The sequence below is a fragment of the Perissodus microlepis genome, chromosome 17 (genome assembly GCF_051167445.1).
Source record: "Perissodus microlepis isolate ML-2025 ecotype Zambia chromosome 17, ASM5116744v1, whole genome shotgun sequence".
Lineage (NCBI taxonomy): Eukaryota > Metazoa > Chordata > Actinopteri > Cichliformes > Cichlidae > Perissodus > Perissodus microlepis.
The window spans coordinates 1,666,515-1,687,908 of NC_140477.1; the positions used below are offsets into that span (position 1 = coordinate 1,666,515).

General features: G+C 42.9%; 1 protein-coding gene across 1 annotated transcript; it reads right to left on the reverse strand.

Annotated features, from left to right (window-relative positions):
* Positions 1-2,571: 2,571 nt before the first annotated feature.
* Positions 2,572-15,547, reverse strand: mknk2b (MAPK interacting serine/threonine kinase 2b). The gene is made up of 14 exons (XM_084910061.1): positions 15,418-15,547; positions 14,663-14,883; positions 14,155-14,245; positions 13,890-13,991; positions 13,697-13,794; positions 11,365-11,444; positions 11,167-11,240; positions 10,952-11,056; positions 10,807-10,862; positions 10,605-10,700; positions 7,349-7,543; positions 7,080-7,244; positions 6,932-6,972; positions 2,572-6,833 (listed from the first exon to the last, which is right to left on the reverse strand). The coding sequence occupies exons 2-14, from the start codon at positions 14,711-14,713 to the stop codon at positions 6,560-6,562; spliced, it is 1,428 nt and encodes a 475-aa protein (XP_084766187.1). The 5' UTR covers positions 14,714-14,883; positions 15,418-15,547; the 3' UTR covers positions 2,572-6,559.
* Between the last annotated feature and the right edge of the window lie 5,847 nt (positions 15,548-21,394).

The following is a 21,394-nucleotide window of genomic DNA, read 5'->3' on the forward strand; positions in this document are numbered from 1 at the left end:
AATTTAAAAAACTAATGCTGATTCATATAAGTCAGGACACACTGCTCTCATCTATACAAGCTCCCTTTATAGTTTACATGTATTGGTATCGGCAATACTGGCCCTGCAGTATCGCACAGCGCTACCAATTAGATCCAGCTCAGCTTCAGGTGTGCAGGTCAGTAATCAGTGACGTAATAATTGGCAGTCTTTCAACGCCTGAACCTTTGGCTGGTTTACTTCAGTGCTTTGCAAAAGTGCGCCACTCCTTATTTCTTTATACTTTGCATGGAAATAAAAAACAGTTGCAGTGATTTATTAAGATATGTGCAAATGTACACAGAAAGCCTCGATTATGCAAAAGAGTTTGAAAGTCAGTATTTCATATGAATCCCTTTATTCTTCAACACATTCTTACTTATTCTTATGGATAATAGTTTGGCTTTTAATTTTACATAAGCTGAAGTTCACATTATTGATTTTCTACGGCAAAAACATTCAACAAACTCATTATTTTAAAATGTTTGCCCCATTGATAATGTAGATTTTTCAAAATTAAAGCCTTTTATTTAAAAAAAAATACAAATATTTTTAGGACTTGCAAAGTTTAGAGTGCTGATTACATTCAAGAACTGGAAGACTGGATTAGACTTTATAGGAAAACATCTGAAACAGCTGGGATGAGAAGCAGCTCATGATCTAAAGAATACCATTTTATCTTTAAAACATGGTGAGGTAACGCTGTGGCATGTAAGACTGCCAGTGTTACCTTGTCACTGATGTTTACTGATGATGCGGCTGCTGATAGAAGTAACAGGATGAATTATAAAGTGCGCAGGACGATGCGTTCTGCTCAGAATCACCAAAATCTGTAGAAATGCCCAAGAGCTTCTCATATAAGACACGGGATATTATTCAGTGGCCAAGTCAGTCACCTGATTTCAATCCAACAGAGCCGCTTTTCAGTTATTAAATACAAAACTCAAGGCAGAGAGTCTCATAAACAAGGTCTGGCAGAGCATCTCACGGGAGCAAACGGCATTTGGCAATTTAGAGTTCAGGCCGTCACTCACAGCAAAAGATTTTCATTCAAGTATTAAAAAATAAGCCGTACATTTAAGATTGTTAGTCTGTTCTGCAGTAGTTAATGCAAAATCTTTGGGTTAAACTTCAGTCACATTTTGATTGTTTGATTTAGTGTCCGCTGTGCTGGTGTCCAGAGCCAAAGCCAGAGAAATAAAACGAGCCTCTGTCCAACAATGGATTTTGTAGCAGCCGCTGTAGAATTGTAGAACAATTTCATCAAACCATGGATGAAAATGATAAGATCTGGAAATACTCTATTGAATTTAGCTAATATTGCTTACACTTGTTACTTTGCTGTAAAATGGCACGAATGTGTCGGCGGCGAGAAAAACAACAGGGCGTCATGAAGGGCTTTAAAGATGACGCTTTTATTTCACCTGATTTATTGTAACTACCTTCAGTGAACTGATATGCGTTGCTTTTCACACAGATATCTTTGTAGCTATGATCCTGTTAAAGATGAAGTGAAACAGGCAACTACTCGGCTCCATTATTTATTATTATAAAATGCAAACCAGATGTCAATACAGAGCTGATTGTTTTCACAGGGAAAATACCAAAAGCAAAAGTAAATGGACTGAAACCACGACACAAATATATCTAAAGATACATAAATAGACTTCAGCAGGCCCTGTAGCTTATTAATAAACATGCTCATATGATTCATGTTAGAGAAATCCTTCCTTCTAAACAAATCTGCGCACGCACACGGTGCACAAATAACATCAACTGGATGCCGTTGAACATTTAAATGTTGGGACTTGAAATTCCGTTATCTGCAGCTCATTTACCCCGCCTGCACGTACCGTTGAAATGCTTTAACGGGACAGCAGGGGGAGACAAATACCTGCGCGGTGTTCCCGTGGATCACGCCATGTTTCCTGGACACCGCACAGAAAACAAACTGCTGTTGCATCATGCAGTTTCCTCCAGACCTCTGACGCTTTTTCTGCGCCGAACAAGAAGTTATGCAACAGTGTGAGAATGTGTGTGTTTTGGCCTCCGCTGATAAACCCACGCAGTGACTGCGTGAAGTCCTGCCAGTCCACATGTAAGGGGGACGAGTTAAAGCATCACCACGACTGCACGGGTGCTAGTTGAAACCCCCCCCTTGATAATATATTTTTAATATATTAAAAAAGGGGCCTCAAACTCGCGGCCCGGGGCCACTTGTGGCCCACGTCACTCCTAGTTGTGGCCCGTATACTGACGTGAAGAAATCTAATGCACAAAGTACTTTTACTGTTAGGGAGGATTTATCTGTTGCTGAGTGTGATGTTAAAATAAGTTCTTTAAAACGCCAAAAATGACTGAATATGAGGCCAACATGAGCAGAGAGCACAAACATGCCGAGGGATCGGCTGTGTTAGCTCAGTGAAAGAGCCACAAACAAATGTGTACACGTATGTCTGCATTTGTATTTTATCAAATACGAACAAAATAAAAGCAGAAGTGATGCCACATGTGTGGCCAGGAAGAGAGGACCAATGTGTTTATTTGGTAGTTCAATGAAAGGCTTCAATTAGTTTACAGTTTTGTCTTCTTATACAATATTTGAAATTTAAAAAACAAAACACTACATTTCAGGAAATATTTGTGGGTTTTTTCTTGTTTGTTTGTTTTGTGGCCCTCCAATGAGACGACAGTGTCAGCAGGGGCCCACAGATCATTTAAGTTTGGTTTAAATCAGACATAAATATCACTAATAGATTGTAGTGATCATCTTATTAAAAATAACTGAGCATTAGTTTCACCGGCCTGACATAAACAAGAGATCTAAAGACACGACTGTGAATCAGGAAGGACATTTTTCAGTTTTGACTAAATAATCGTTCAAGTAATCACATTAGCCAGTTAATTCTAAACCAGTTGCTGTAACCCTCGTTACTGCCAAGCACACACAGCAGACTCCGGAGACCCTTTCATCACACAGAACATTTCTTGTGCAGTATCATCATTTTTGTCCTCTCTCCACGCACATTTGACCAAGCCCAGCTGATAACATCTCTTGAGATATTTCCATCTGCACAGCTGACTAATCACGGGATGCCAGAGCCTGCTGAAATCATACACTGACATGTTTCGTTAATTCAGCAGAAGGGATTTTGTGAGGATCATCAGGTGGCAGAGAGGCTGCAGCTCTTGCAGCAGGTTGCATCAGTCTGCGTCTGGCTGAGAAGAGCGCCTCCCCTCACCACTGCTGCAAGCGTGACTAACGTGTCATGAAACCACAGTCGTATTTCCATGTGTGAGAAACATTTACCAACAGCCAAGGGCATATGTGACACGGCTCACGTTATCAGGGAGCGTAATTGATACTGGGATTTACAGCAGATTCAGCTGAAACGGCCTCAGCCTTGGGCCGAAGATAAGCCTTCTAGTTAATGTGAAACTACTGAGAGTGCAGGGAAAGTACAGGTCTTTCACTTTCCTGGTTTCAAGCAAAAACAAAAAAAAGAAAAAAGTGACAGGCCAGACGAGAATGTCGTTCAAAGCATTTTATTGCATTTTTTTTTTTTTTTTTTTTTTAGAAAAACAATACAAAATTCCAAAGCAACGGTCATAAACGTCGCCTTGGGTGAACTGCAATCATTCACATGGTACAGTAAAGTGCTTATTTTAAATCAAAATACCTTGTACTACAGGATGTATTCGTTTGAAGCTACTTCCCATGAACACAATGGTCTCAGGGGCGATTCAGACAGTGTTAAAAATCAGGTGTCAACCCAAAGCCTGGACTGTAGCTGACTGGCACACTGTGCTCATGAGAAGGAACCATTTAAATGGTCTGATCTGCCTTAAATGCTTTCACCTGCAGGCTACATTCAGATTGTGGGGAGACTGTTGGTACTATCCATTCGAATGACTGAATTTTAACACGACGTCAGCGACAATATACAAAAAAAAAAACAAAAAAAAAAACAAAAACAAAAAAAAAAAAAACAGAGGCTGAAGGATATCACTTTGTCCCCTTTCTCCCAATAAAAGGCAGTCGAAAGAAAAACAAAAGCTACTGCCATTCGACATGAAATAGAAATGGTCATGACCCAGAAAACCCTTAATGTACTGGTCGGGATATTACAGAGTATGGCCACAGTGTGCGTTTGAGTATCCACCCCCATTCAAAGATAGGGACAAACTCAGTTGTATGAAGACCCCCCCCCCAGAAAAAGGCAGAATACTGATCTGTATATTTTCACCCCCCTCCCCCCCACAAAGATTGCCTTGATCATTAGCTTAATGCTTTGAGATTACCAATAAGCAAAGTAGTTTCCAAAATGAAGAAACAGCTGCATACACATATTCAAGTAAGTCTTATTATAAGACATAAACCCTCATAACTATGCATCTGTAGAAAGGTATTCTTAGAACTATTACAGTGTCCTATTAACAGAGTAACGGGTCATCTGACACCATTTCCAGAGTACCGTCGCTGCAGTGCTGCCGACAGGACACGGAGACAACCAGAAGTTCCCCACTTATCTCTGCTAGGTCGTGGATCATATGTTTCAATGTCATGACTTGAACCCTCTTTGGTGAAATGGCTACAGTGCTGAGAGACGTCATCGCCAGTCCATTACCTGTCAGTTTCAGAATGAGCTTTAACTTAGTCTAATTAACGACAAAGAAAGATTATTGCCAACGCAGAGTAGGGAAAAATGAACATGTACCAGCCACTCATGGATAACTGCTCCAAATTCACCAGCAACTTCATACTAATTTTTTCTGTGTCTGAAATGTACCAGCCACTTTCATGTTTTACCACATTGGTGCTGGTGCCAATTCCCCACCCTGCTCACATATAAAAAAAAAATAATATATATATATATATAACACTTAAAAACTTGCCTTCACTGGGCACGAACGCTCCAGTTCAACTTAAACTTTCTCCATTTTTACCTCATACACCACATACTCAACTTTAAAAACTCAAAAACAAAAACAAACATTAAAAAACAACAAAGGAAAACATCTGGTGTTTCACCTGAACTGAACAGCACCTGCATGGAAAAAAAATCTCCATAGGAAAAAAAAAAAAAAAAAAAAGCTTATTAACAGCCATACAAAAAAGAATAAAAATAAAAATCAGTGTGGCACATTGACATGGAGTTTTCAAACTTGGAAAAAAAAAAGTAAACTTTATACAGCTAAATGTCTGAAGTTTTTTTTGTCTTTTTGTGGAATGTTTTTCCTTTTTGTGTTTATTTTATTTTATTTTTCCCCTCTGCCTCTAACATTTAAAGAAAATTTGTGACATTCTGGGAGGGGCGGCGTGTCGTTAGAGACAACGTTGAGACCCTGAAGGATGAGGAGGACGAAGATGATGGTCCAAATAAATCTGATCAACAAATGACAGTCTGGTCACATTGGGCAAAATGTGCTTTTCAACCCCTTCACAGGAGTTTAAACTTTTACTGCCAAAATATTTAAAGTTAAATCCATAAATTGATCCGTAGAAAAAAAAAAAAAATACAAATTCTGGTTGTAGCAAGGGGACGTCAAATTCTTTACAATGAAAGTAACACTGACCCAGTTCACTTGCGTAGCCATTTTAAGTACTGTATAATTAGCTTAATAAGCCAGATATACACACTATGAGCTTTGGCCCCTCCCCCCTCCCCGGCAGCCATCAAGCATGACCAAGTCAAATCAATTCACTAGTTTTAGATTCAATTTAGAAGAAAAGGAAAAACCGCATCAACTGATGCAGCGGCAAGTCGTAGCTGGTCAGGTACAAACAGCCGTTGCCCTTTGAGCACTAAGTGCACGGCGACCGAGCTGGATAAGTGCGCATCTCAGACATTTACACAAGAGTCGACTGTAAAGAGCTCATCTTAAACGGAGGGGAACAAAAAAACAAAAAAAGACTTTGAAGAGTCTCCAGCCAACGCGCCTCAGGCACGGACAGCACTGGCTTACAGCCCTTCCAACCCTTATTACACTGAATCCTTTCAAGACAGGAACAGCCTTCATCTCGGCATATTGCATAAGCTTGTACGTATGTGCAGATGGGCCATTCATGCATATACATACAGGCAAAAAACATTCCAGATAACTTAATTCACAGTGGATCCAGTTGTAACGTGGGAGCAGCACAACAGGTTGTCCTTTGGTGTCTGAGCTTAGTTTCGAAGATCTATGTTCGGATTTCTTCTGAACTGAGTTGCATGAGGAAAAAAAACAAACAAAAAACCAACATAACTTAGAAAATACTTTGCTGTCCAACAAGTCATTAACTGGCCCTCCTCCCCAACCTGGAAGTGCACATAGCTGTGTTTGCTATATGCAGGCCCTGTGCTGATGTGCTTCAGAAGTGCTGGAGAAGGGCAGAAGGCATTTAGAGGAAGGGCTGCAGGCAGCATCTCCCTTTACAGCTGGCAAGAGAACCTGAATAGCAGAGGGACCGAGGCCAGAGAGGGGCCAGAACTGAGGAGGAAGAGTCTCAGGGCAGTCGTGGAACAGGACTTGAATCATAACGGAAGGTCGGGAAAGTTCAGGCACAGTCTCCCACGATGACGAGGGGGGCCAAGAGCTGACGAAGCTCCGCGGCGGAGACGGGCCCACCTTTCGGCTGGCTGCTTCGCTGCCTGCGCTTGGCCAGCTTGGAGTTGGAAGGAGGAGAGAGGCGCATAGACGAGCCAGAAGCGGTAACAAAAAATTGGACTTCCTGCTGCTGCTGCTCTTCCATGCCATCCTGTTCAGCCAGCTGCCGGTTCACAGCCATGGCCTTATCTGCAAAAACTGTAAGATCCCTGGCACTGCTGGTCCTGATGAGGAAAGGGGAAAGAGATTAAGCTGTGATCAAAGCAGGTATAAAGTTGGAAATGTTTATTGTCAGAGTGTCTTGTCGCTCTTAATTTCTCACCTCTGATGTAAGATGGATGTTGGCAAAGTGTCAGATGCACCCTGAAAAATCAAAGTCATGTTATTGGTTTTTTGTTTGATTTGAACAACTTTACTGTGATTTGCCTAAAATGCAAAAAAAAGTGGCATAGTGGTGGATTCAGACTCACCCCCAGCACCCAGGGGTGCTGCAGCACCTGACTGGCACTCAGACGGCTTTTGGCATCCCGGACCAGAAGTTTGGATATCAGGTCTTTGGCACTTGAGGAGATGTGAGCCCAGTCTTTTTCCGGAAACTCATATTTTCCTTCCTGGATGCTCTCAAATAAAGTGTTCTGTAAACAAATACGAAACATTTGCAAATGTTACTTTGCTCTGAACTCACAAAGATAACGTAAGACAAACAAAACTCACAGGAATGAATTCATCACAGTCTTACCTGGCAGGTGTGGCAGGGTTCACCTAATTCCCAGCCACAGCCGCCACCACAGCGGCCTACGAATGGAGGATAGCCACTTAGCATGATGTACAGAATGACTCCAAGACTCCACAGGTCACAGCGCTTGTCGTAAATTGTAGCTTCTTCACTGAAGGCCTCAACTACCTCAGGTGCCATGTACTCTGCTGAGCCGCACTAAAAGAAGAGCAAGAAAGCCAGTGCGTTAGCCCCAAGGGACGAAAAACACAACAAAGCGCAGCATGAAAGAGTTAAACTAGAGGAAAAAAGAGAAGCTTTGCTTGGCTGCTGCCACATTCTTTCACTCAGCTGACACCTCGTGGCTCCGAGTGTGAAAACTAAGGCCCCACTCTTAGCTTGTGGGGTGGGGGCAGTCTATGTGACAGTCGCATGATTATCTGCAGTAATGGGTTCACTTAAAATCTACAAAACTGCTCGTCTTCGTCCGTTGAACATTTCTTAGTTGGAACGTGTTATGAGGCAGGTTTGTGTGGGTAGACAGCGAGTGGTGACTCACTGCTTTGATCACGCAGCTGTACACAGCCCAGGCAGACTTTGTTGAGGGCAAGGACAGACTCAGCTCTACCAGCATGTTGTTATGTAGCTAGGAGAGAAATTAGGCCAAACCCCGAGCATGGAAAAGAGGATTGGCTGTCCTGCATAACCAGAGACTGGGCTGAGCCCTGGTCAGTTACATAACTTGAGAACACAAACAGCAAGTACTGTTTTGATAGTTTTAGGTGGGGGAAAAAAAAGCAGGTCGTTGGTTCAGCAGGACAAAGATCATGTTCATTTCTGAGACGCTTTAGTCCTTTTGTCATGAAGTCCCCCACATATCCTTCATTCCATCTGTGGAGGCACAGGTTTACATTGAGCAGGCCTCCATTGTGTCCCAGTAACATAAACCAGCTGTCTGCTAACTCCACCTCCAGTTTTATGTAATGAAGTTTGCTGCACAGGAATCTCATTTCAGACAAAGACGCTTCTGTCAAAGAAAATCCCAACCCCCATGTTTCCGCCATCATCGAGTCTGGGGCAACTGCTTACACAGACAATCCTCCAGGATTCAAGTCAAATACAGCTGCCGTGCACACACACACACGCACACACACACACACACTCTTTTTTGCCAACCAAGGTACTTTGAAATTGAAGACTAATGCAATAGTTGTGTTATCATAAACAGCTATCAAGGCTAATCGTGTTTAAAAGCTGCTTTACCACCCCTGAATCACAAACAAGTCAGGACATAGATAGCCAGTCTATGACTACCTGCAGCTGATAAAGGGCTAAAAGAGGGCAGTCAAATAACAGTAATCATAGCTCTTTGGCACAGACTTAAATCTAAACTTGCATTTGTTCTTCCTGTGCTGTTGCACACCTTGCGAACTTGCAGTCACATCCTCTTCAAACCTTCCAGTAAGCTGCAGAGAGCTGTTAATCAGCTGCTGTTACCACAGGATTTGTCGGTATTGCAACCTGGGGCTTTCCTACGACCATGTGACTAGTCACACCATACCCACAGCACCGATGACACACCTCTGGTGTTTGTAAATGAAAGGATTACTAGGAGAGGCTTACAGGAAGAAGACTTGTTCTGTCCTCAAGAACTGCACCTACCTTTATGACAGGTACAAACAAGCAGTTTCCTCAATTAAACAGTCTAAACTGCTTGTGTGCAGTGTTACCGTTTCCAGCTGCTACATATAAGCCTCGGCATTCGAACAGCCAGAATTACATCTCACTGAGCACATAGGTGGGCAATCACTCACGCAGAATTCCTAGTAAACTAAAATTAGCCTTTTTCCTAGAAGGGTCTATCTCAGCTCATTCGAGTCCCTATTTTCCCAGTTTACACCCAGTACAGCACCACTACATTTACAGTAAACCTGTAAATCATTAAATGTATTTGAGAACCAGGGAACTGTGCTTCAAATGCAAAAGTGCATATTGTGCAACAGCAGATAAGTGGTTACAGGGGGCCCAGAGAGAGTACCAGTCGTGAGATGAAAATCATAACATTGTTCCTGTGATCAAGCAAGGAAAACAAGCCAGAGCGCATGAGCGGGCAGAGTTTGCACCTCCCAGTTATCCTCCCCCTCCCACTGGGCTAACCAATCACATCTCAGTTGCCATGTGTGGGGGGAGAGAGACTAAAATTTCTAGAACAAGCCTTATGCACAGCTATTGTATGAAGTACATAAAGAAAGCGCAGACCAGCACAAGAGTGGTTGGGGCCACTGGGCGGAGACTGAGCTGAAAGAAGAGAGTATGTTTTTTTCCTCCTCTCACCACACAGAGAGAAAGGAGAAATAAGCAAACGCTTGTGGGGTTTTTTTCACTGCGACTCCTTCATATCACAGGACACAGCCTTGTAAAAGTTATCGTGTGCCCTCCAGTGTTACATCCCAGGGCTATCACACCACGTTCTGTACTCCAGAGGCTTTTCTCCCATTGAACAAACACTTTAATATATTACTGGATCAACTTAACCCGAGGGAGATCCTGATTTAAGACTAAAGCACATGACACCTCTTGGCCCCAAACCATATCCCCTTCAACAAGTCCGGGGATGGGCCCACCATCCATTATTTCTGTGCAAGGAAGATGAAGTTACCAATGCCGAAAGCCCCCAACCACCAAACCACATTCCTGAGGGCTGAGCTGCTATCCCTCACCTGCTCTGGTCCATCTATTCAGCACACTAGATAACCAGCAGACTGAGCAAGTGTTGACACAAGTGGAAAGCTTGCCAGTTCAACTTTACCACTCCTCTCTGAGGTTGAGTGTTTCCTGCTGTTCTGGACACTGTTCAGAGGTATCGCTTTGTGTTGTGACGACAGCCACAAAGTTAAACAATCATAACCCCCAGACTCAAGCTCATGACCCCTCAGTGTTTGCTACTGATTAGACATCAACGGACATAAACATTAAATAGACAGATATGCTTCCAAATGTTAACACACTGAAGTATCCAGCACGATAAGAGGAACATAAAATTTGGCACATCCAGGAAGCAACCCATGCCATTTCAGAGAAACTGCCCAGCAGTAAACTAGTGTAAACATCAGTTAACCCCACTGAGGACTGGCCAATGATCAGCCAGGTAAGACTTGATAAACACATTTACAGCCGCTTTTATCCACAGCAAGAAAACAAATCACTATGTCACGGTGTAACTGATTAATCTGCTCCTGGATCAGCGATTTAAAAAACATTTTTTGGATGAGTAACTTACAGGAGTGAGGAGCTCAGGCGTGGAGATGGGTGAGCTGTCACTGTTCAGCTTGATCCCACTGCCTAAGTCAAAGTCACAGATCTTGACTGGGCATATCTGAGAAAAAGAGCAGATTTTAACAAAAGGCCAGCAGCAGCTTTATCAACATATCAGCTGACCTCTGAAACACGTTTAGGCATAAATATCTCTGCAGTAAACTCACCTTGTGTGCACTCTCACAGAGAATGTTTTCAGGTTTCAGGTCTCTATGTGCCATTCCTAAAAACAAAAAGATGCCTGTTATATCCATATTTAATTTGAAACTGTGAGCAGTAATACTGCTTGCCATTTTGTTCAAATGATCTTACCCTTGTTATGAAGGAAATCTAGAGCACTGGCAATGTCCTGCACCACGAGACAGGCCTCCTGCTCACTGAAGTGCTGTCTCTTGTGAATGTGTTCCAAGATTGACCCTAGGAGGGAAATGAGAGTCCATTAGCTCCATTTAAAAGCTAAATGCTTTCAAACACACTCACCAAAGCAGCAGAATTTCTTTGTAAACTACCAACTGTAATTTACTAACCTCCTCTGAGCTTCTCAAACACCAGGTAGAATTTGTCTTCCTCTTCAAAAAACTCCACCAGCTCCAGGATGTTTCTGCAGAAAACAAAAAGGCACCGAGTCATTTGAGGTCTGCAGTGCGATGATGAATAAAGGGCTTTGTGACTGCCTCCATACGACTGTCAAGTGGCTTTAGTTTTGTCATAACAGCAAAAGTTACCTATGGCCCTGGCACTGGTAGAGCATCTCAACCTCACGGAAGACACGACTGCGGCTGTGACCTGGCCTTTTCTCGATTATCTGCAACAGAAAAGCACCAAAGCTGAGCCCACTTTGTCCAGAAATAGCCCATTTTCAGCAGAACTTGGTGTTTTTATACAGAAAAGGATGGAGGACAATTCTTAAAGTGCTTAGTATACATATTTGTGGGCATGGCAGCCACTCTCTCACTGCACCACAAACCCCACTTGTGGCTGTGTTTAATGGAAAGCAGACGGTATAGAGCTCACTATACAGTCCATATGCAGTCCCCTATAATGAGCTTCCTTCCCAACTTTTTCCTGCTTGCCAACCTTTATCCTACCCAGTGACACACTTGCAGAGATAGGTTAACCTACTTTCAGCACTGCCCGGCATACCAGAGACAGAGCTGAATGAAAATAACAGCCCCCAGTCTCTATGTTTAACCTTTATGCACAACCCATATGTAAATCTTAAGGAGCCATAAGCGTTCCCTTCAAAACATCCCATGACCTAATCCAAAATGTTTACAATTATCAAAACTGCTCTAAAAATAACCGAGGTGCCGGGAACCACAGCACAGTGAGGGCCACCAGCTGCATAATGCTGTGCCAAGAGAGACAGAAAGATAGACTGCTGACACCAAAGCAAAAAGCCTGAATTTTCCAGCTCTGGTCTGTTATTGTGTGCTTGGGAGGCTGTGCATGCTTCTCTTCCTGGTAGCTGGATTACAGCTGCTATTGAAGCCCACTGGGGCCAGAGCTGCAGTATGTGTCTAGGATTAATACACAGACAAGAGGCCTGTGAGCAGTCCAAAGCCTGTGTACTGTTCCAGTCTGAGTCAGCAGGACAACAATCAGCTCACCCTCTCCTGCCACAGCACAACTCCCACCCTGGTAGATGTTTCCATACAGAAACTATAAGGTTGAAGAATGCATTGCAATCTCAAATGGGAGGACACCATTTTTAAAGTGGTAGATTTAAGGTCGCTTATCCAAATTGCAGCTCGTGAAACATCAGCCTGCTGAAAAGCGAGACCTCACTGCAGGTTCTAACATCAACCCAGGCTTGTGAAATAATAGCTTTAAACAGGACTTGTTTGGGAGCCTTCAGACACACGCTGCTCGGCCCTCTGTGCGTCTATGGGTGCCTGAAGCTTTTGTTGCGTTTGCAACAGAGCCCGCACATGCCGTTCACCCCCCTACTCCCCCTGTGTCTAGAGAGGGGGAGGGGAGAGACGGGACATCTGGCAGGAGTAGTCTGAGTCCCCCTCGACTCCCAGCAGACCGTCCTACCTCCTCCCCCAGGACTGCATAGTCCCAAGGGATCCATAACAAATCACTCTGGGACAAACTGATCAGTCACATGAGGATCTGTGTACAGCACCTCTGAAATATTAATTAGGAAAAAAAATAAGATATGGACACTTGCACTAAAGAAGCAGCCTTTAACTCAGACTTGTTCCATACATGAACAAAATCTGGGGAATAACTAATTAATGTTTATGTCCAATGAGCAAATGGGATTTCAAAAGAAAAAAAAGTGGATTATTTAAATTTTTGCACACTTCAGCAAAAAAATAAATAAATACATAAAATTTCACAATGTTTTGCTCCTAAAACAAGGAAATGACTGTAATAAAAAGGGAAGTCCCCGAGAGTTGAACATGTGCATACAAGTCCTCACGCCATTCAAAAAGGAAATCGAAAAAGTAACTGTACAGAGTGAGAACAAAGCAGTGTAAACACACCAGGTCACAACCCTCACCCACCACCCCTCCTTCCTTTCTGTGGGTTTTGTTTTGGCACAGCTAGCAGCACACAATGTTCTCTGTGCAAGCTGTAAAGAAAGGGGGAAGGTATATCATTTCCAGCTCTCTGATTGGCTGACGAGCTAGAAAAAGAGTGAGGGGGCGTGTCTACTAGCAGCAGCTAGTCTTTTACACAAAAAGTGCATCACTAGCACAATAGAGGAAAGTCTGCAGAAAACCACTACAGAGAGCTGAACTAAGAGAAAAGATAAAGAGGCATCCTGTCCCAGACCAAAACTTCCCTCAAAAATTCTCAAGAAAAAGACGTGAAAAGGAAGCACAATAGAAACACTGATGCAATAGGCCCAGTTTACTTATATTAAATTCCTCTCATGGCTCAGAGCCTCTCTTCACACAAAGGAATTTCATTACGTAATCCAACCCTCTGACTGTAAAGCAGCCAAACAGAGTCCTAGAACTCTAGCATCTCCTATAGGAATGTTTCATTGACAACAATACTTTAAAGCACACTGTATCCACTGAATGTGTGGCAGTGTCTTACCTTTACAGCATACTCTTTATTGGTGATGAGGTTGATGCATGTTTGCACTCTGGCATAAGCGCCCTCTCCCAAGACCTCTTCCTGCAGTCTGTAGACATCTGTGGCAAAAACAGCAAGTTAGCAAAACACAATTACATGAAGGAGAGCAGCTTATACAGCTGTTTTTATAACAACTAGGAATGAAAGCTTTTACCCTCGAATCTTCCAGAGAAACTGTCAGTTGCCCGGCAACGCTTTTTCTTCTTGTTTCTCTTCTTGGCATCGGGGATGTCAATAGGCTGACTGGAAGGCATGTCTGTCAAAACAGGAGTGCCTACATTACCATCAGCTATTGATAGAGGAATGCAAACAAATCCCAAATACTGAAAGAGAAACTAGGGGGAAGTTTTACTTATGTGAATTATACTGAACTTGGACAGCGTTACCATTTTAAAAAACAGCCAAGTCATAAAACTCACCATGTCTGGGGGAGGAGTCAAAATTAAATGATGAATCGATAAGATGGGATCCATTTTTAGTGAAGTCCTCTGATTCAAAGGGATTTTGCCCCTATGGAGTAATAACATGTTTGTTATGATGTGCAATCTCAGTGAACCATTCAAGATGAGAGCATCTATTGTCAGTCATAACACCTACTGTGACTATAAAGCCAAACTAGACTGAGAGGCTGACACATTTCGAATAATCGCTCATATCTGTTACACCAACACAAGAATGTCCCAAGGCCATAAGGATCTTTCTTGGTCATCTTTCAACTATTAGCTGTGGCATACTGGAGCCATGCATTCATCAGCTGCATGTGCCCGTGTCAGCAGGAAGTATACCATGTTTGTCAGCCAGAAGATGCGTTTATCTATAGCTAGGTGAAGTCCCTTCTCATATATGTTGCCAAACGTGCTCTGATTACAATCTTCCCAAAAGGAGTGACAGGAGCTCGAGCTATCCCTGGATAGAGTTCCAGCTCACCTTGAAGGAGCGGTGGAATCCAGTGACTTCGGCGATCTTATTTTGCACCATTTTGCTTCGATTTGGTGTGTGTGGGGGGGGTTCCGATCAGGATATGCGGCGGCAGTGGTTTTTGAATCAATTTGCACTTCTCCGAAACAAACAAAATCGTTTCAGAGAGAGACGCAAGTGATCACACTGCGCTAGCTGGTCAGCTTGGTGCGGCGCTTTAAACGGGAGCCCTGTGGACGACACAATTTGAGACCCCAGCGTTACAATCCAGTGTAAAAAAAAACACACAACACCTAAACTCTTCGTGTTTTCCAGATTGTGGACGATTAACTAAACGCTTAGGCAAACAGCAGGCTGGCTCATCTCTGTCGCGTGCGCATACAAACAGAGCGCGAGAGCGCAACAGCTAGCATTCAACGTCACTCCCATTTAGCTCGCCCTTAGGTTAGGTACAGACAGTTAAGCACGAGGACAGATCATTAAAATCATAGCAGTTTGGCTAATGAGTAAATGTATCTAGAGGCCATGGTTAAAACGGTGAAACAGCTACAGGAAGGCTACCAACACACACAAAAACACATCTCCAGTCAAAATGTAACCCACAAGTGCAAACCAGTTGACAGTTACATCAGAATTAACTTTAACGTCAGACAACAAAGATTAGCCAGTGAGCGGTAATACTGCATAGCGGTTCCAAAAAAAAGCCATTTAGCTTTTAAATGGCAAAACAAAGCCGCAGCAGCTTGTTTTTTCTCCTTACTTACCCCGTTGTTAATTTTTATAGCTCCAGTGTTAGCGTCGTTGCTTGACCCACAGCTTCGAAAGCCGCAGAGGACGTCAAGGGGGGAATACGACTGATAGTTTGTGCGTGGAAGGCGGTTGAGAAGAACGAGTGTGGGTGTTTTTATAACCTCCCTTGACTCCGCCCTCCCGAGGAATGCGTCAGCAGCCCGCACTGATCGCGTATATTCGAGAAAAGGCTATTGTGGCAGGGTACCATTTCGTTTGGTTGAAGCGTTCTTTACAGCTTCTTAAGGGAAAGAACACTAAAAGCTATTTAAATATGACACACAATAAGCACAACTTAATAAGCTCGGCCATTTAGATTATGTATTATATTCTCGGTTGAACTCTAGACCATATTTTAGGATAGAGACTTAAGAAAAAAGAGCACCGTACACGAATTGGTATTGAACCAGTCAGGTCTGTTTTGTTTAGGAGGGGGTAGGGCCCCGAGGCGGGACTTACTGAAGAACAAAACGAAAAAAATACACGCACGTAGTCACAGTCAGCACGTCCCACCGCTGTTTTGATGGAAGAGGATGTCGATGGAGGCCGGGAGAGATAGTGCAACGTGCAGCAAACCAGATCTGCGAGTTTACACCGTCCCGATCACCTCATCTGTTTATGCTGCTGCCGCTGTACGTCAAAGGCACACTTTAATTATTAACTCGACTTAAAAACAGAGCCAGCCTTGTGTTTTTTGTGAATACATAAATAAGCAGTGCAAGTTACTAGCACTGCCCCATGTTTGTTTGCGTCAAAAACTCTCTAGTCTACAATTATAATGACTTCACTCTCACACCAAGGGATGAATGACCACGGACAGGGTTTTCATCGAAAACCAAGGTCTTAGTCACGGCACCCAGCTCCCTCTCAGAGACTGGGCCGGGGCCATGCCCTTAGCTTCTGCGGCATATCACTGTGGCGCATGGTCTCATGCAATGTTGCACGATACAGCCAGAACGGGACCACAATGTACTTAACTATGAGCTGTACTACGCACTGGATACAGACAGCCTTATTTTTGTTGTTGTTGTTGTTGTTGCTGGCTAAACTGCACTGTGGTTTAACTAGAACAATGTATGGTTTTTAAAAGACAAATATCTGTTGAGGCGTGTACTGAAGTATTCCTGAATACACGTTACTTTATTTAACTGCATACAACAAGAAATCATGTCAAATATTAGATTTTTTTGATCAGTCCAAACCGTATAGTTTTTACTTTAGCTAAGCCATCAACATTTCTTCATATCCTATGATGCCAGAAACCGAACATTTCCAGCTGAACCTTTGACCTTTTGTGAGAGTACATGCACGTTTTGCAGCCTGATGTAGAAGCTGTTTCGACGGGGGTGGGGACAATGTGTCGTGGTTGTGATAATGAAAGAAATCCAAGGATCCTGATGACGCAGAAAATATGTGTGATCTCTCAGCCCATCTGCTAATTGTGAGATGCCACAGCAGTGTTGCCTTAGATGTGATATGCTCATATGGAGGCAGGTATTTAGACAGGTTCAGTCAAGTGGTTTCTCATAATCAGAGAAACTTATTTCCACGTATTCTCACAATACAGTATGTAATAACTGCACACCAGCTTACTAAGTGATGCTATGTATTATGCTTGAAGTGCTCAGGTCTTGTTGCACTATAAGCACATGGTCCAACAAACCTTTCCCCTGCTCCTTTTTCCCACTGGATATAATCCCTGGTTTGGAGTTCCACTTGAGTATTCATGTACAGGGTGTATTAAAACCATGTAAGGGTTGTTCCAGGAGTCGGCTGCCTTGTAACTGGATGCTTTGTGTCTCTCCTTCTCCTTCTACCTCCTTTCACCTTCTACCCCCAAAACACAAGCCCAATAGTAGCAAACATTACGTAACACGTTGGCCGATGATCCCCAGTCGGGAGCACATGGTGTAGTCGCAGGGTTTAGTGGGAAAACAAGATCGCACTTCCAAGTTCACGGGGTGCACGGGGTGGGTCTGTGTCACTACAGCTCAAAAGAGAGAGGGACGGGGCCACGATACGTGCCTACAGGTGACAGCAGCTCTTTCTGACGTAAAAGCAGCTCAATCTGGAGATTATCCTGGGTTGTTTAGTTTGATACGTGATTTAACAGAGGCGTGTCTCTGTTGTTTTGCGCTGCAGTAGCCTTGTAATGTGCGTAGATAAAGCTGTGGATCAATCACAGTGTTTTGTTGTTGTTCCGGAAATGTGCATTATTGCCCCATCATAATACGTTCTCGTGACGTTCTCACGTTCTTAATGACACCTTTATGGAGCTACTCAACAATAGTAAGGATGGAAAGCAAGCGCTCAAATATCCTCCAAACTCTTCTTACCCAAGCCCACGCTTATATGACTGTAACAGCAAAAGGAAAATACAAAGTGGTGAAGGTCCTGGATCAAATCCAGTCTGATGCCTGTCTGTGCGTAGTTTGAACACTTTTACGGTGCCTGCGTGGGTTCCCTCCGGGTACTCTGGCTTCCTCCCACAGTCCAGAAACCAGTAAGGTTAACTGGTTATTATCAATTTACCATAGGAGTGTGAGTTTCTATGTGTGCGGTGACAGATTGGTGACCGGAATACGGAGCGTGCCCTGCTTTTTGCCTCTGACAGCTGGGCCAAACTGCGACCCTGAATTGGATAAGTGGAAGAAAATGGATGGATGGATGGAGACAGGCCTGGTGAGAGGCCCTCGGGTACAGAGCAGCAGGATTTGTTGCAGAAACATTTCTGTGTTATTTGTGCACCATATTTGTCCACATACATGAAAAGCCAGTCGTACCTGCAAGTGTTTTCACATAATGCACGTCCGGCACGTATCAATACAACCCCCAAAGGCCAACAAGATTAGGGAGCTAAACACAGTCAGCAGTCTTGTACTAATTTGAACATTTGTTAGATGGGAGGTCGCAGCACCCCAGAGTGCTCCCTTTTCCAAGCAACTTTGACTGAACAATCTTCTTAGAAGGAAACAGCCACAAGTTGGGAAATATGTAATCTCTGGCAGAAATGGATGTGCATGGGGCAGAAAGAGAAAGACGGCGCACTAGGCCAATCAAATTGTTCCAGTACCCAGAAATCCCTCTCCGATTTGCCAAAAAATGTTGCAACACAGACTGTTTCGCTCCAGCCTCGTTCCATTTGTACACTAGGGAACCCTTTTGTGTTCTTTCTGTGCTTGCACTTTGTGCTTGTTACATAACCATGTGTAACAAAGGGTATTGATATGAATCAGGTAGTTTTGATTCAGACAGGGAGAGGCTGAAATGTAAGATTTGACCTTTCAGCCTGGGCACTAGAGCTTGTGTCACTTCTTAGTTTCTAAATAACTTGCTGTATGACTCAGTAGTTGTTGTTGTTTTTATCTGTTCTCTGCCCTCACCATACAGCCCTTTCACTTAAATCAAATGTTCTAGCAGTACTTATTGGAAACATTTGTGCAAAGAGTAGGTGTAAGACATGCTGGAACAGGCATGGCTTCCGCTTTTTAATAACTATAAATCTACTGTCATTATGCAAGAATTAGGGAGAATTGCAGTGTACAGATGTGCCTTTGCATGTCCACAGCAGAAAGGGAAATGGGTCTTTGCTGTGGACAGGGAAAAACACCCAACTCGCCAGGGATATGGAAACCCCGGTTTTTGAACAGTTCCAGCAATAATGATCCACAAGGGTTTGGATTTTCAGGAAGAAATGCGTTTTGGTTGTTGAGTTTAGTGGCAGAGTGAAACATGTCCCACACAGAGGGCCCAGAAGGACATCTACAGAGTGCTTCCAGACTAGTCCATACCAGTCTTATTTCCAAGCCTCAAGCTCAAGTAACCAGAAGCTGAATCTGCCCAAATTTTGGCCTCATTTAAATACGTCATTATCTTACTGGAACTTTTTACGAGGCCTCTCCACCTCCAATGTCCTAAAATTATCGCCACTTTTTATCTGTACAAGCTGCACAACCGCATGATGCAACTGAGTCATGTGCCGCAAAACCATTAAGGGTGTGTCCTCAGTCCGGCACTTACTGACTCACATTACATCCCAGCCCGTTTTTGATTGTATGTAAATAACCACACTGTACCATGAAAACAACAGACGGGCAACTGCTGAGCACAGAGTTGGACAGGCTTCTGTCTGATTGGCTGGAGCTTGTTCTTGGCCTGTAGCCAGCGCTTCCCTTCGAGTCTGTCTGGTACATTCCAAAGGAGAAAAACACGCCAGTGAGGGCGGGAGAGAGAAGGAAGGAGGGAGGGGAAGAGCGCAAGGCGGGTACATCTCATCTCACACGTAACAGGCGTAAAGCGTGCTGAGAGAGTGCAGCCCAGTGTTCAGAGGAACTGACTCCACTGTGAGAGGAGGGACACTCCTGTAAGAGGATCAGGTTGCAGGAGGCAATGAGGTCATTCCAGTGGGTGAATTAACCGTGGCACATTGTTACATCATGTTTGTTTCTTATCAAAATTCATATTTATCGTATATGTCAAAATGTATTTGTCCAGGTTGATGGAAGGAGGTGACAATGGGTTCATTTTAGCGCTTTATATGAAGATGAATATGCAGTTTTTGTGCATTAAAAGTGAATCAATTGTTTCATACAGGAGTGCAGCTAGTGATTGTTTCCTTGATAGATTCACCTTCTTCATTGTGATTTGTAAAAATTCAGAAAATACTGACGCATGTCAAATCCCCAAAGCCAGCTTTGTCCAAAGGAGAATTTTTAAAGCTACATTAAAACCGTTGGAAGAAACTGAAACCATCCTTCAACTGTGCAAAGCTGAAACCGTGGAATATTTTCTCATGAACAACAGCTGAAGGTTGAGCAGTTTATTTACCAATGGGGAGGTCGGCAGTTAGAAGAAGTCATAAAAAGCACCTAAAGGCATAAAACACAGCGCTGAATGGGTGAACGGGGCTGTAGCCTTAAATGCTCTGAGTACTCAGTAAGATAAAACTCAGGGCGATAAAACAAATGAAATGGTTTTCAGAATAATTTTTTACTAATTATTTTAGGTGTACATTTATAAATGCTTTGTAGCTTAACTTATCAGAAAGTAATAATTTACAAGCTTCACATATTTTCTTTCCAAAATTCGTAATTGTAAAGGAACTAGTGACCACAGACTAGCACATATATGAGTCAACTAGTACTTTCTAAAGGAGGAAAGTCTTCAGTTATTAATGATATGAATCAATAGCAACCATAGACTGTCCTTACTATTTATGTGCATGGATATATGTAATGGTAACTAGATGTAGTGAAGTACAATGTTTCTTTCTGACTATGGAATTAGACAGTGTCCTTTAAAGACATTGTATTAAAAAATAGTTACTATGTTGCCTAAATTGTCCAACAACATACAGCGTTTTGTTACAAGTTACTTTTTTTTGCTTGACTGCAACGTTGAGGTCTCTTTATTAAATAGACATATTCAGTCTTTGAATGACTTACTCTTCAAGCACCAAAAAAGGAAAAAAGAAGTTGAAGATGTCATTCTAAATTTGTGGCTGTGACTTTTTTGTTTGGTTTTTTTGAATAAAATGTTTCCAGAAAGCTTCGTGGATGAAATCATTCTTTTTTTTCCTGTGTGTAACTGCAGTGTGGTGAGGTTTTGGCAGATGAAACACTTGACTGACAGAAGCCCTGAGCTTTGCCGAGTTTTTGTTTACATTTATTACAGACACTGCGAACAGGAAGTGCTATTATTTTGAAATTCAAGGAATTAACCTGTTTGGTATTTGCCTGTAAACTGCAGTTAGAGAGTGGGTGTAACAGTGAACTGTAATTTTCCACTTTATGTCATAACGCAGTGCCGAAAGCTGTGTGTGTGTGTACGTGTGCAACAGTATCAGATATTATGAGCTTTGCAAAGACTGATGTTACACTCATATACTATATAGGTGCACCTAAAGGGGCCATTCTGAACGATGGCTTGCATGCATGATTTGCCTTGAATAAG

Excerpts from the sequence above, each read along its gene's own strand:
- mknk2b (XM_084910061.1), bottom strand. The coding sequence starts at position 14,713 with ATGGTGCAAAATAAGATCGCCGAAGTCACTGGATTCCACCGCTCCTTC. Across the intron at positions 13,795-13,889 it reads TTTCTCTGGAAGATTCGAGG|ATGTCTACAGACTGCAGGAA; the intron begins GTAAAAGCTTTC and ends TTTTTGCCACAG. Across the intron at positions 7,544-10,604 it reads CGCCTGAGCTCCTCACTCCT|TGCGGCTCAGCAGAGTACAT; the intron begins GTAAGTTACTCA and ends CTCTTCTTTTAG.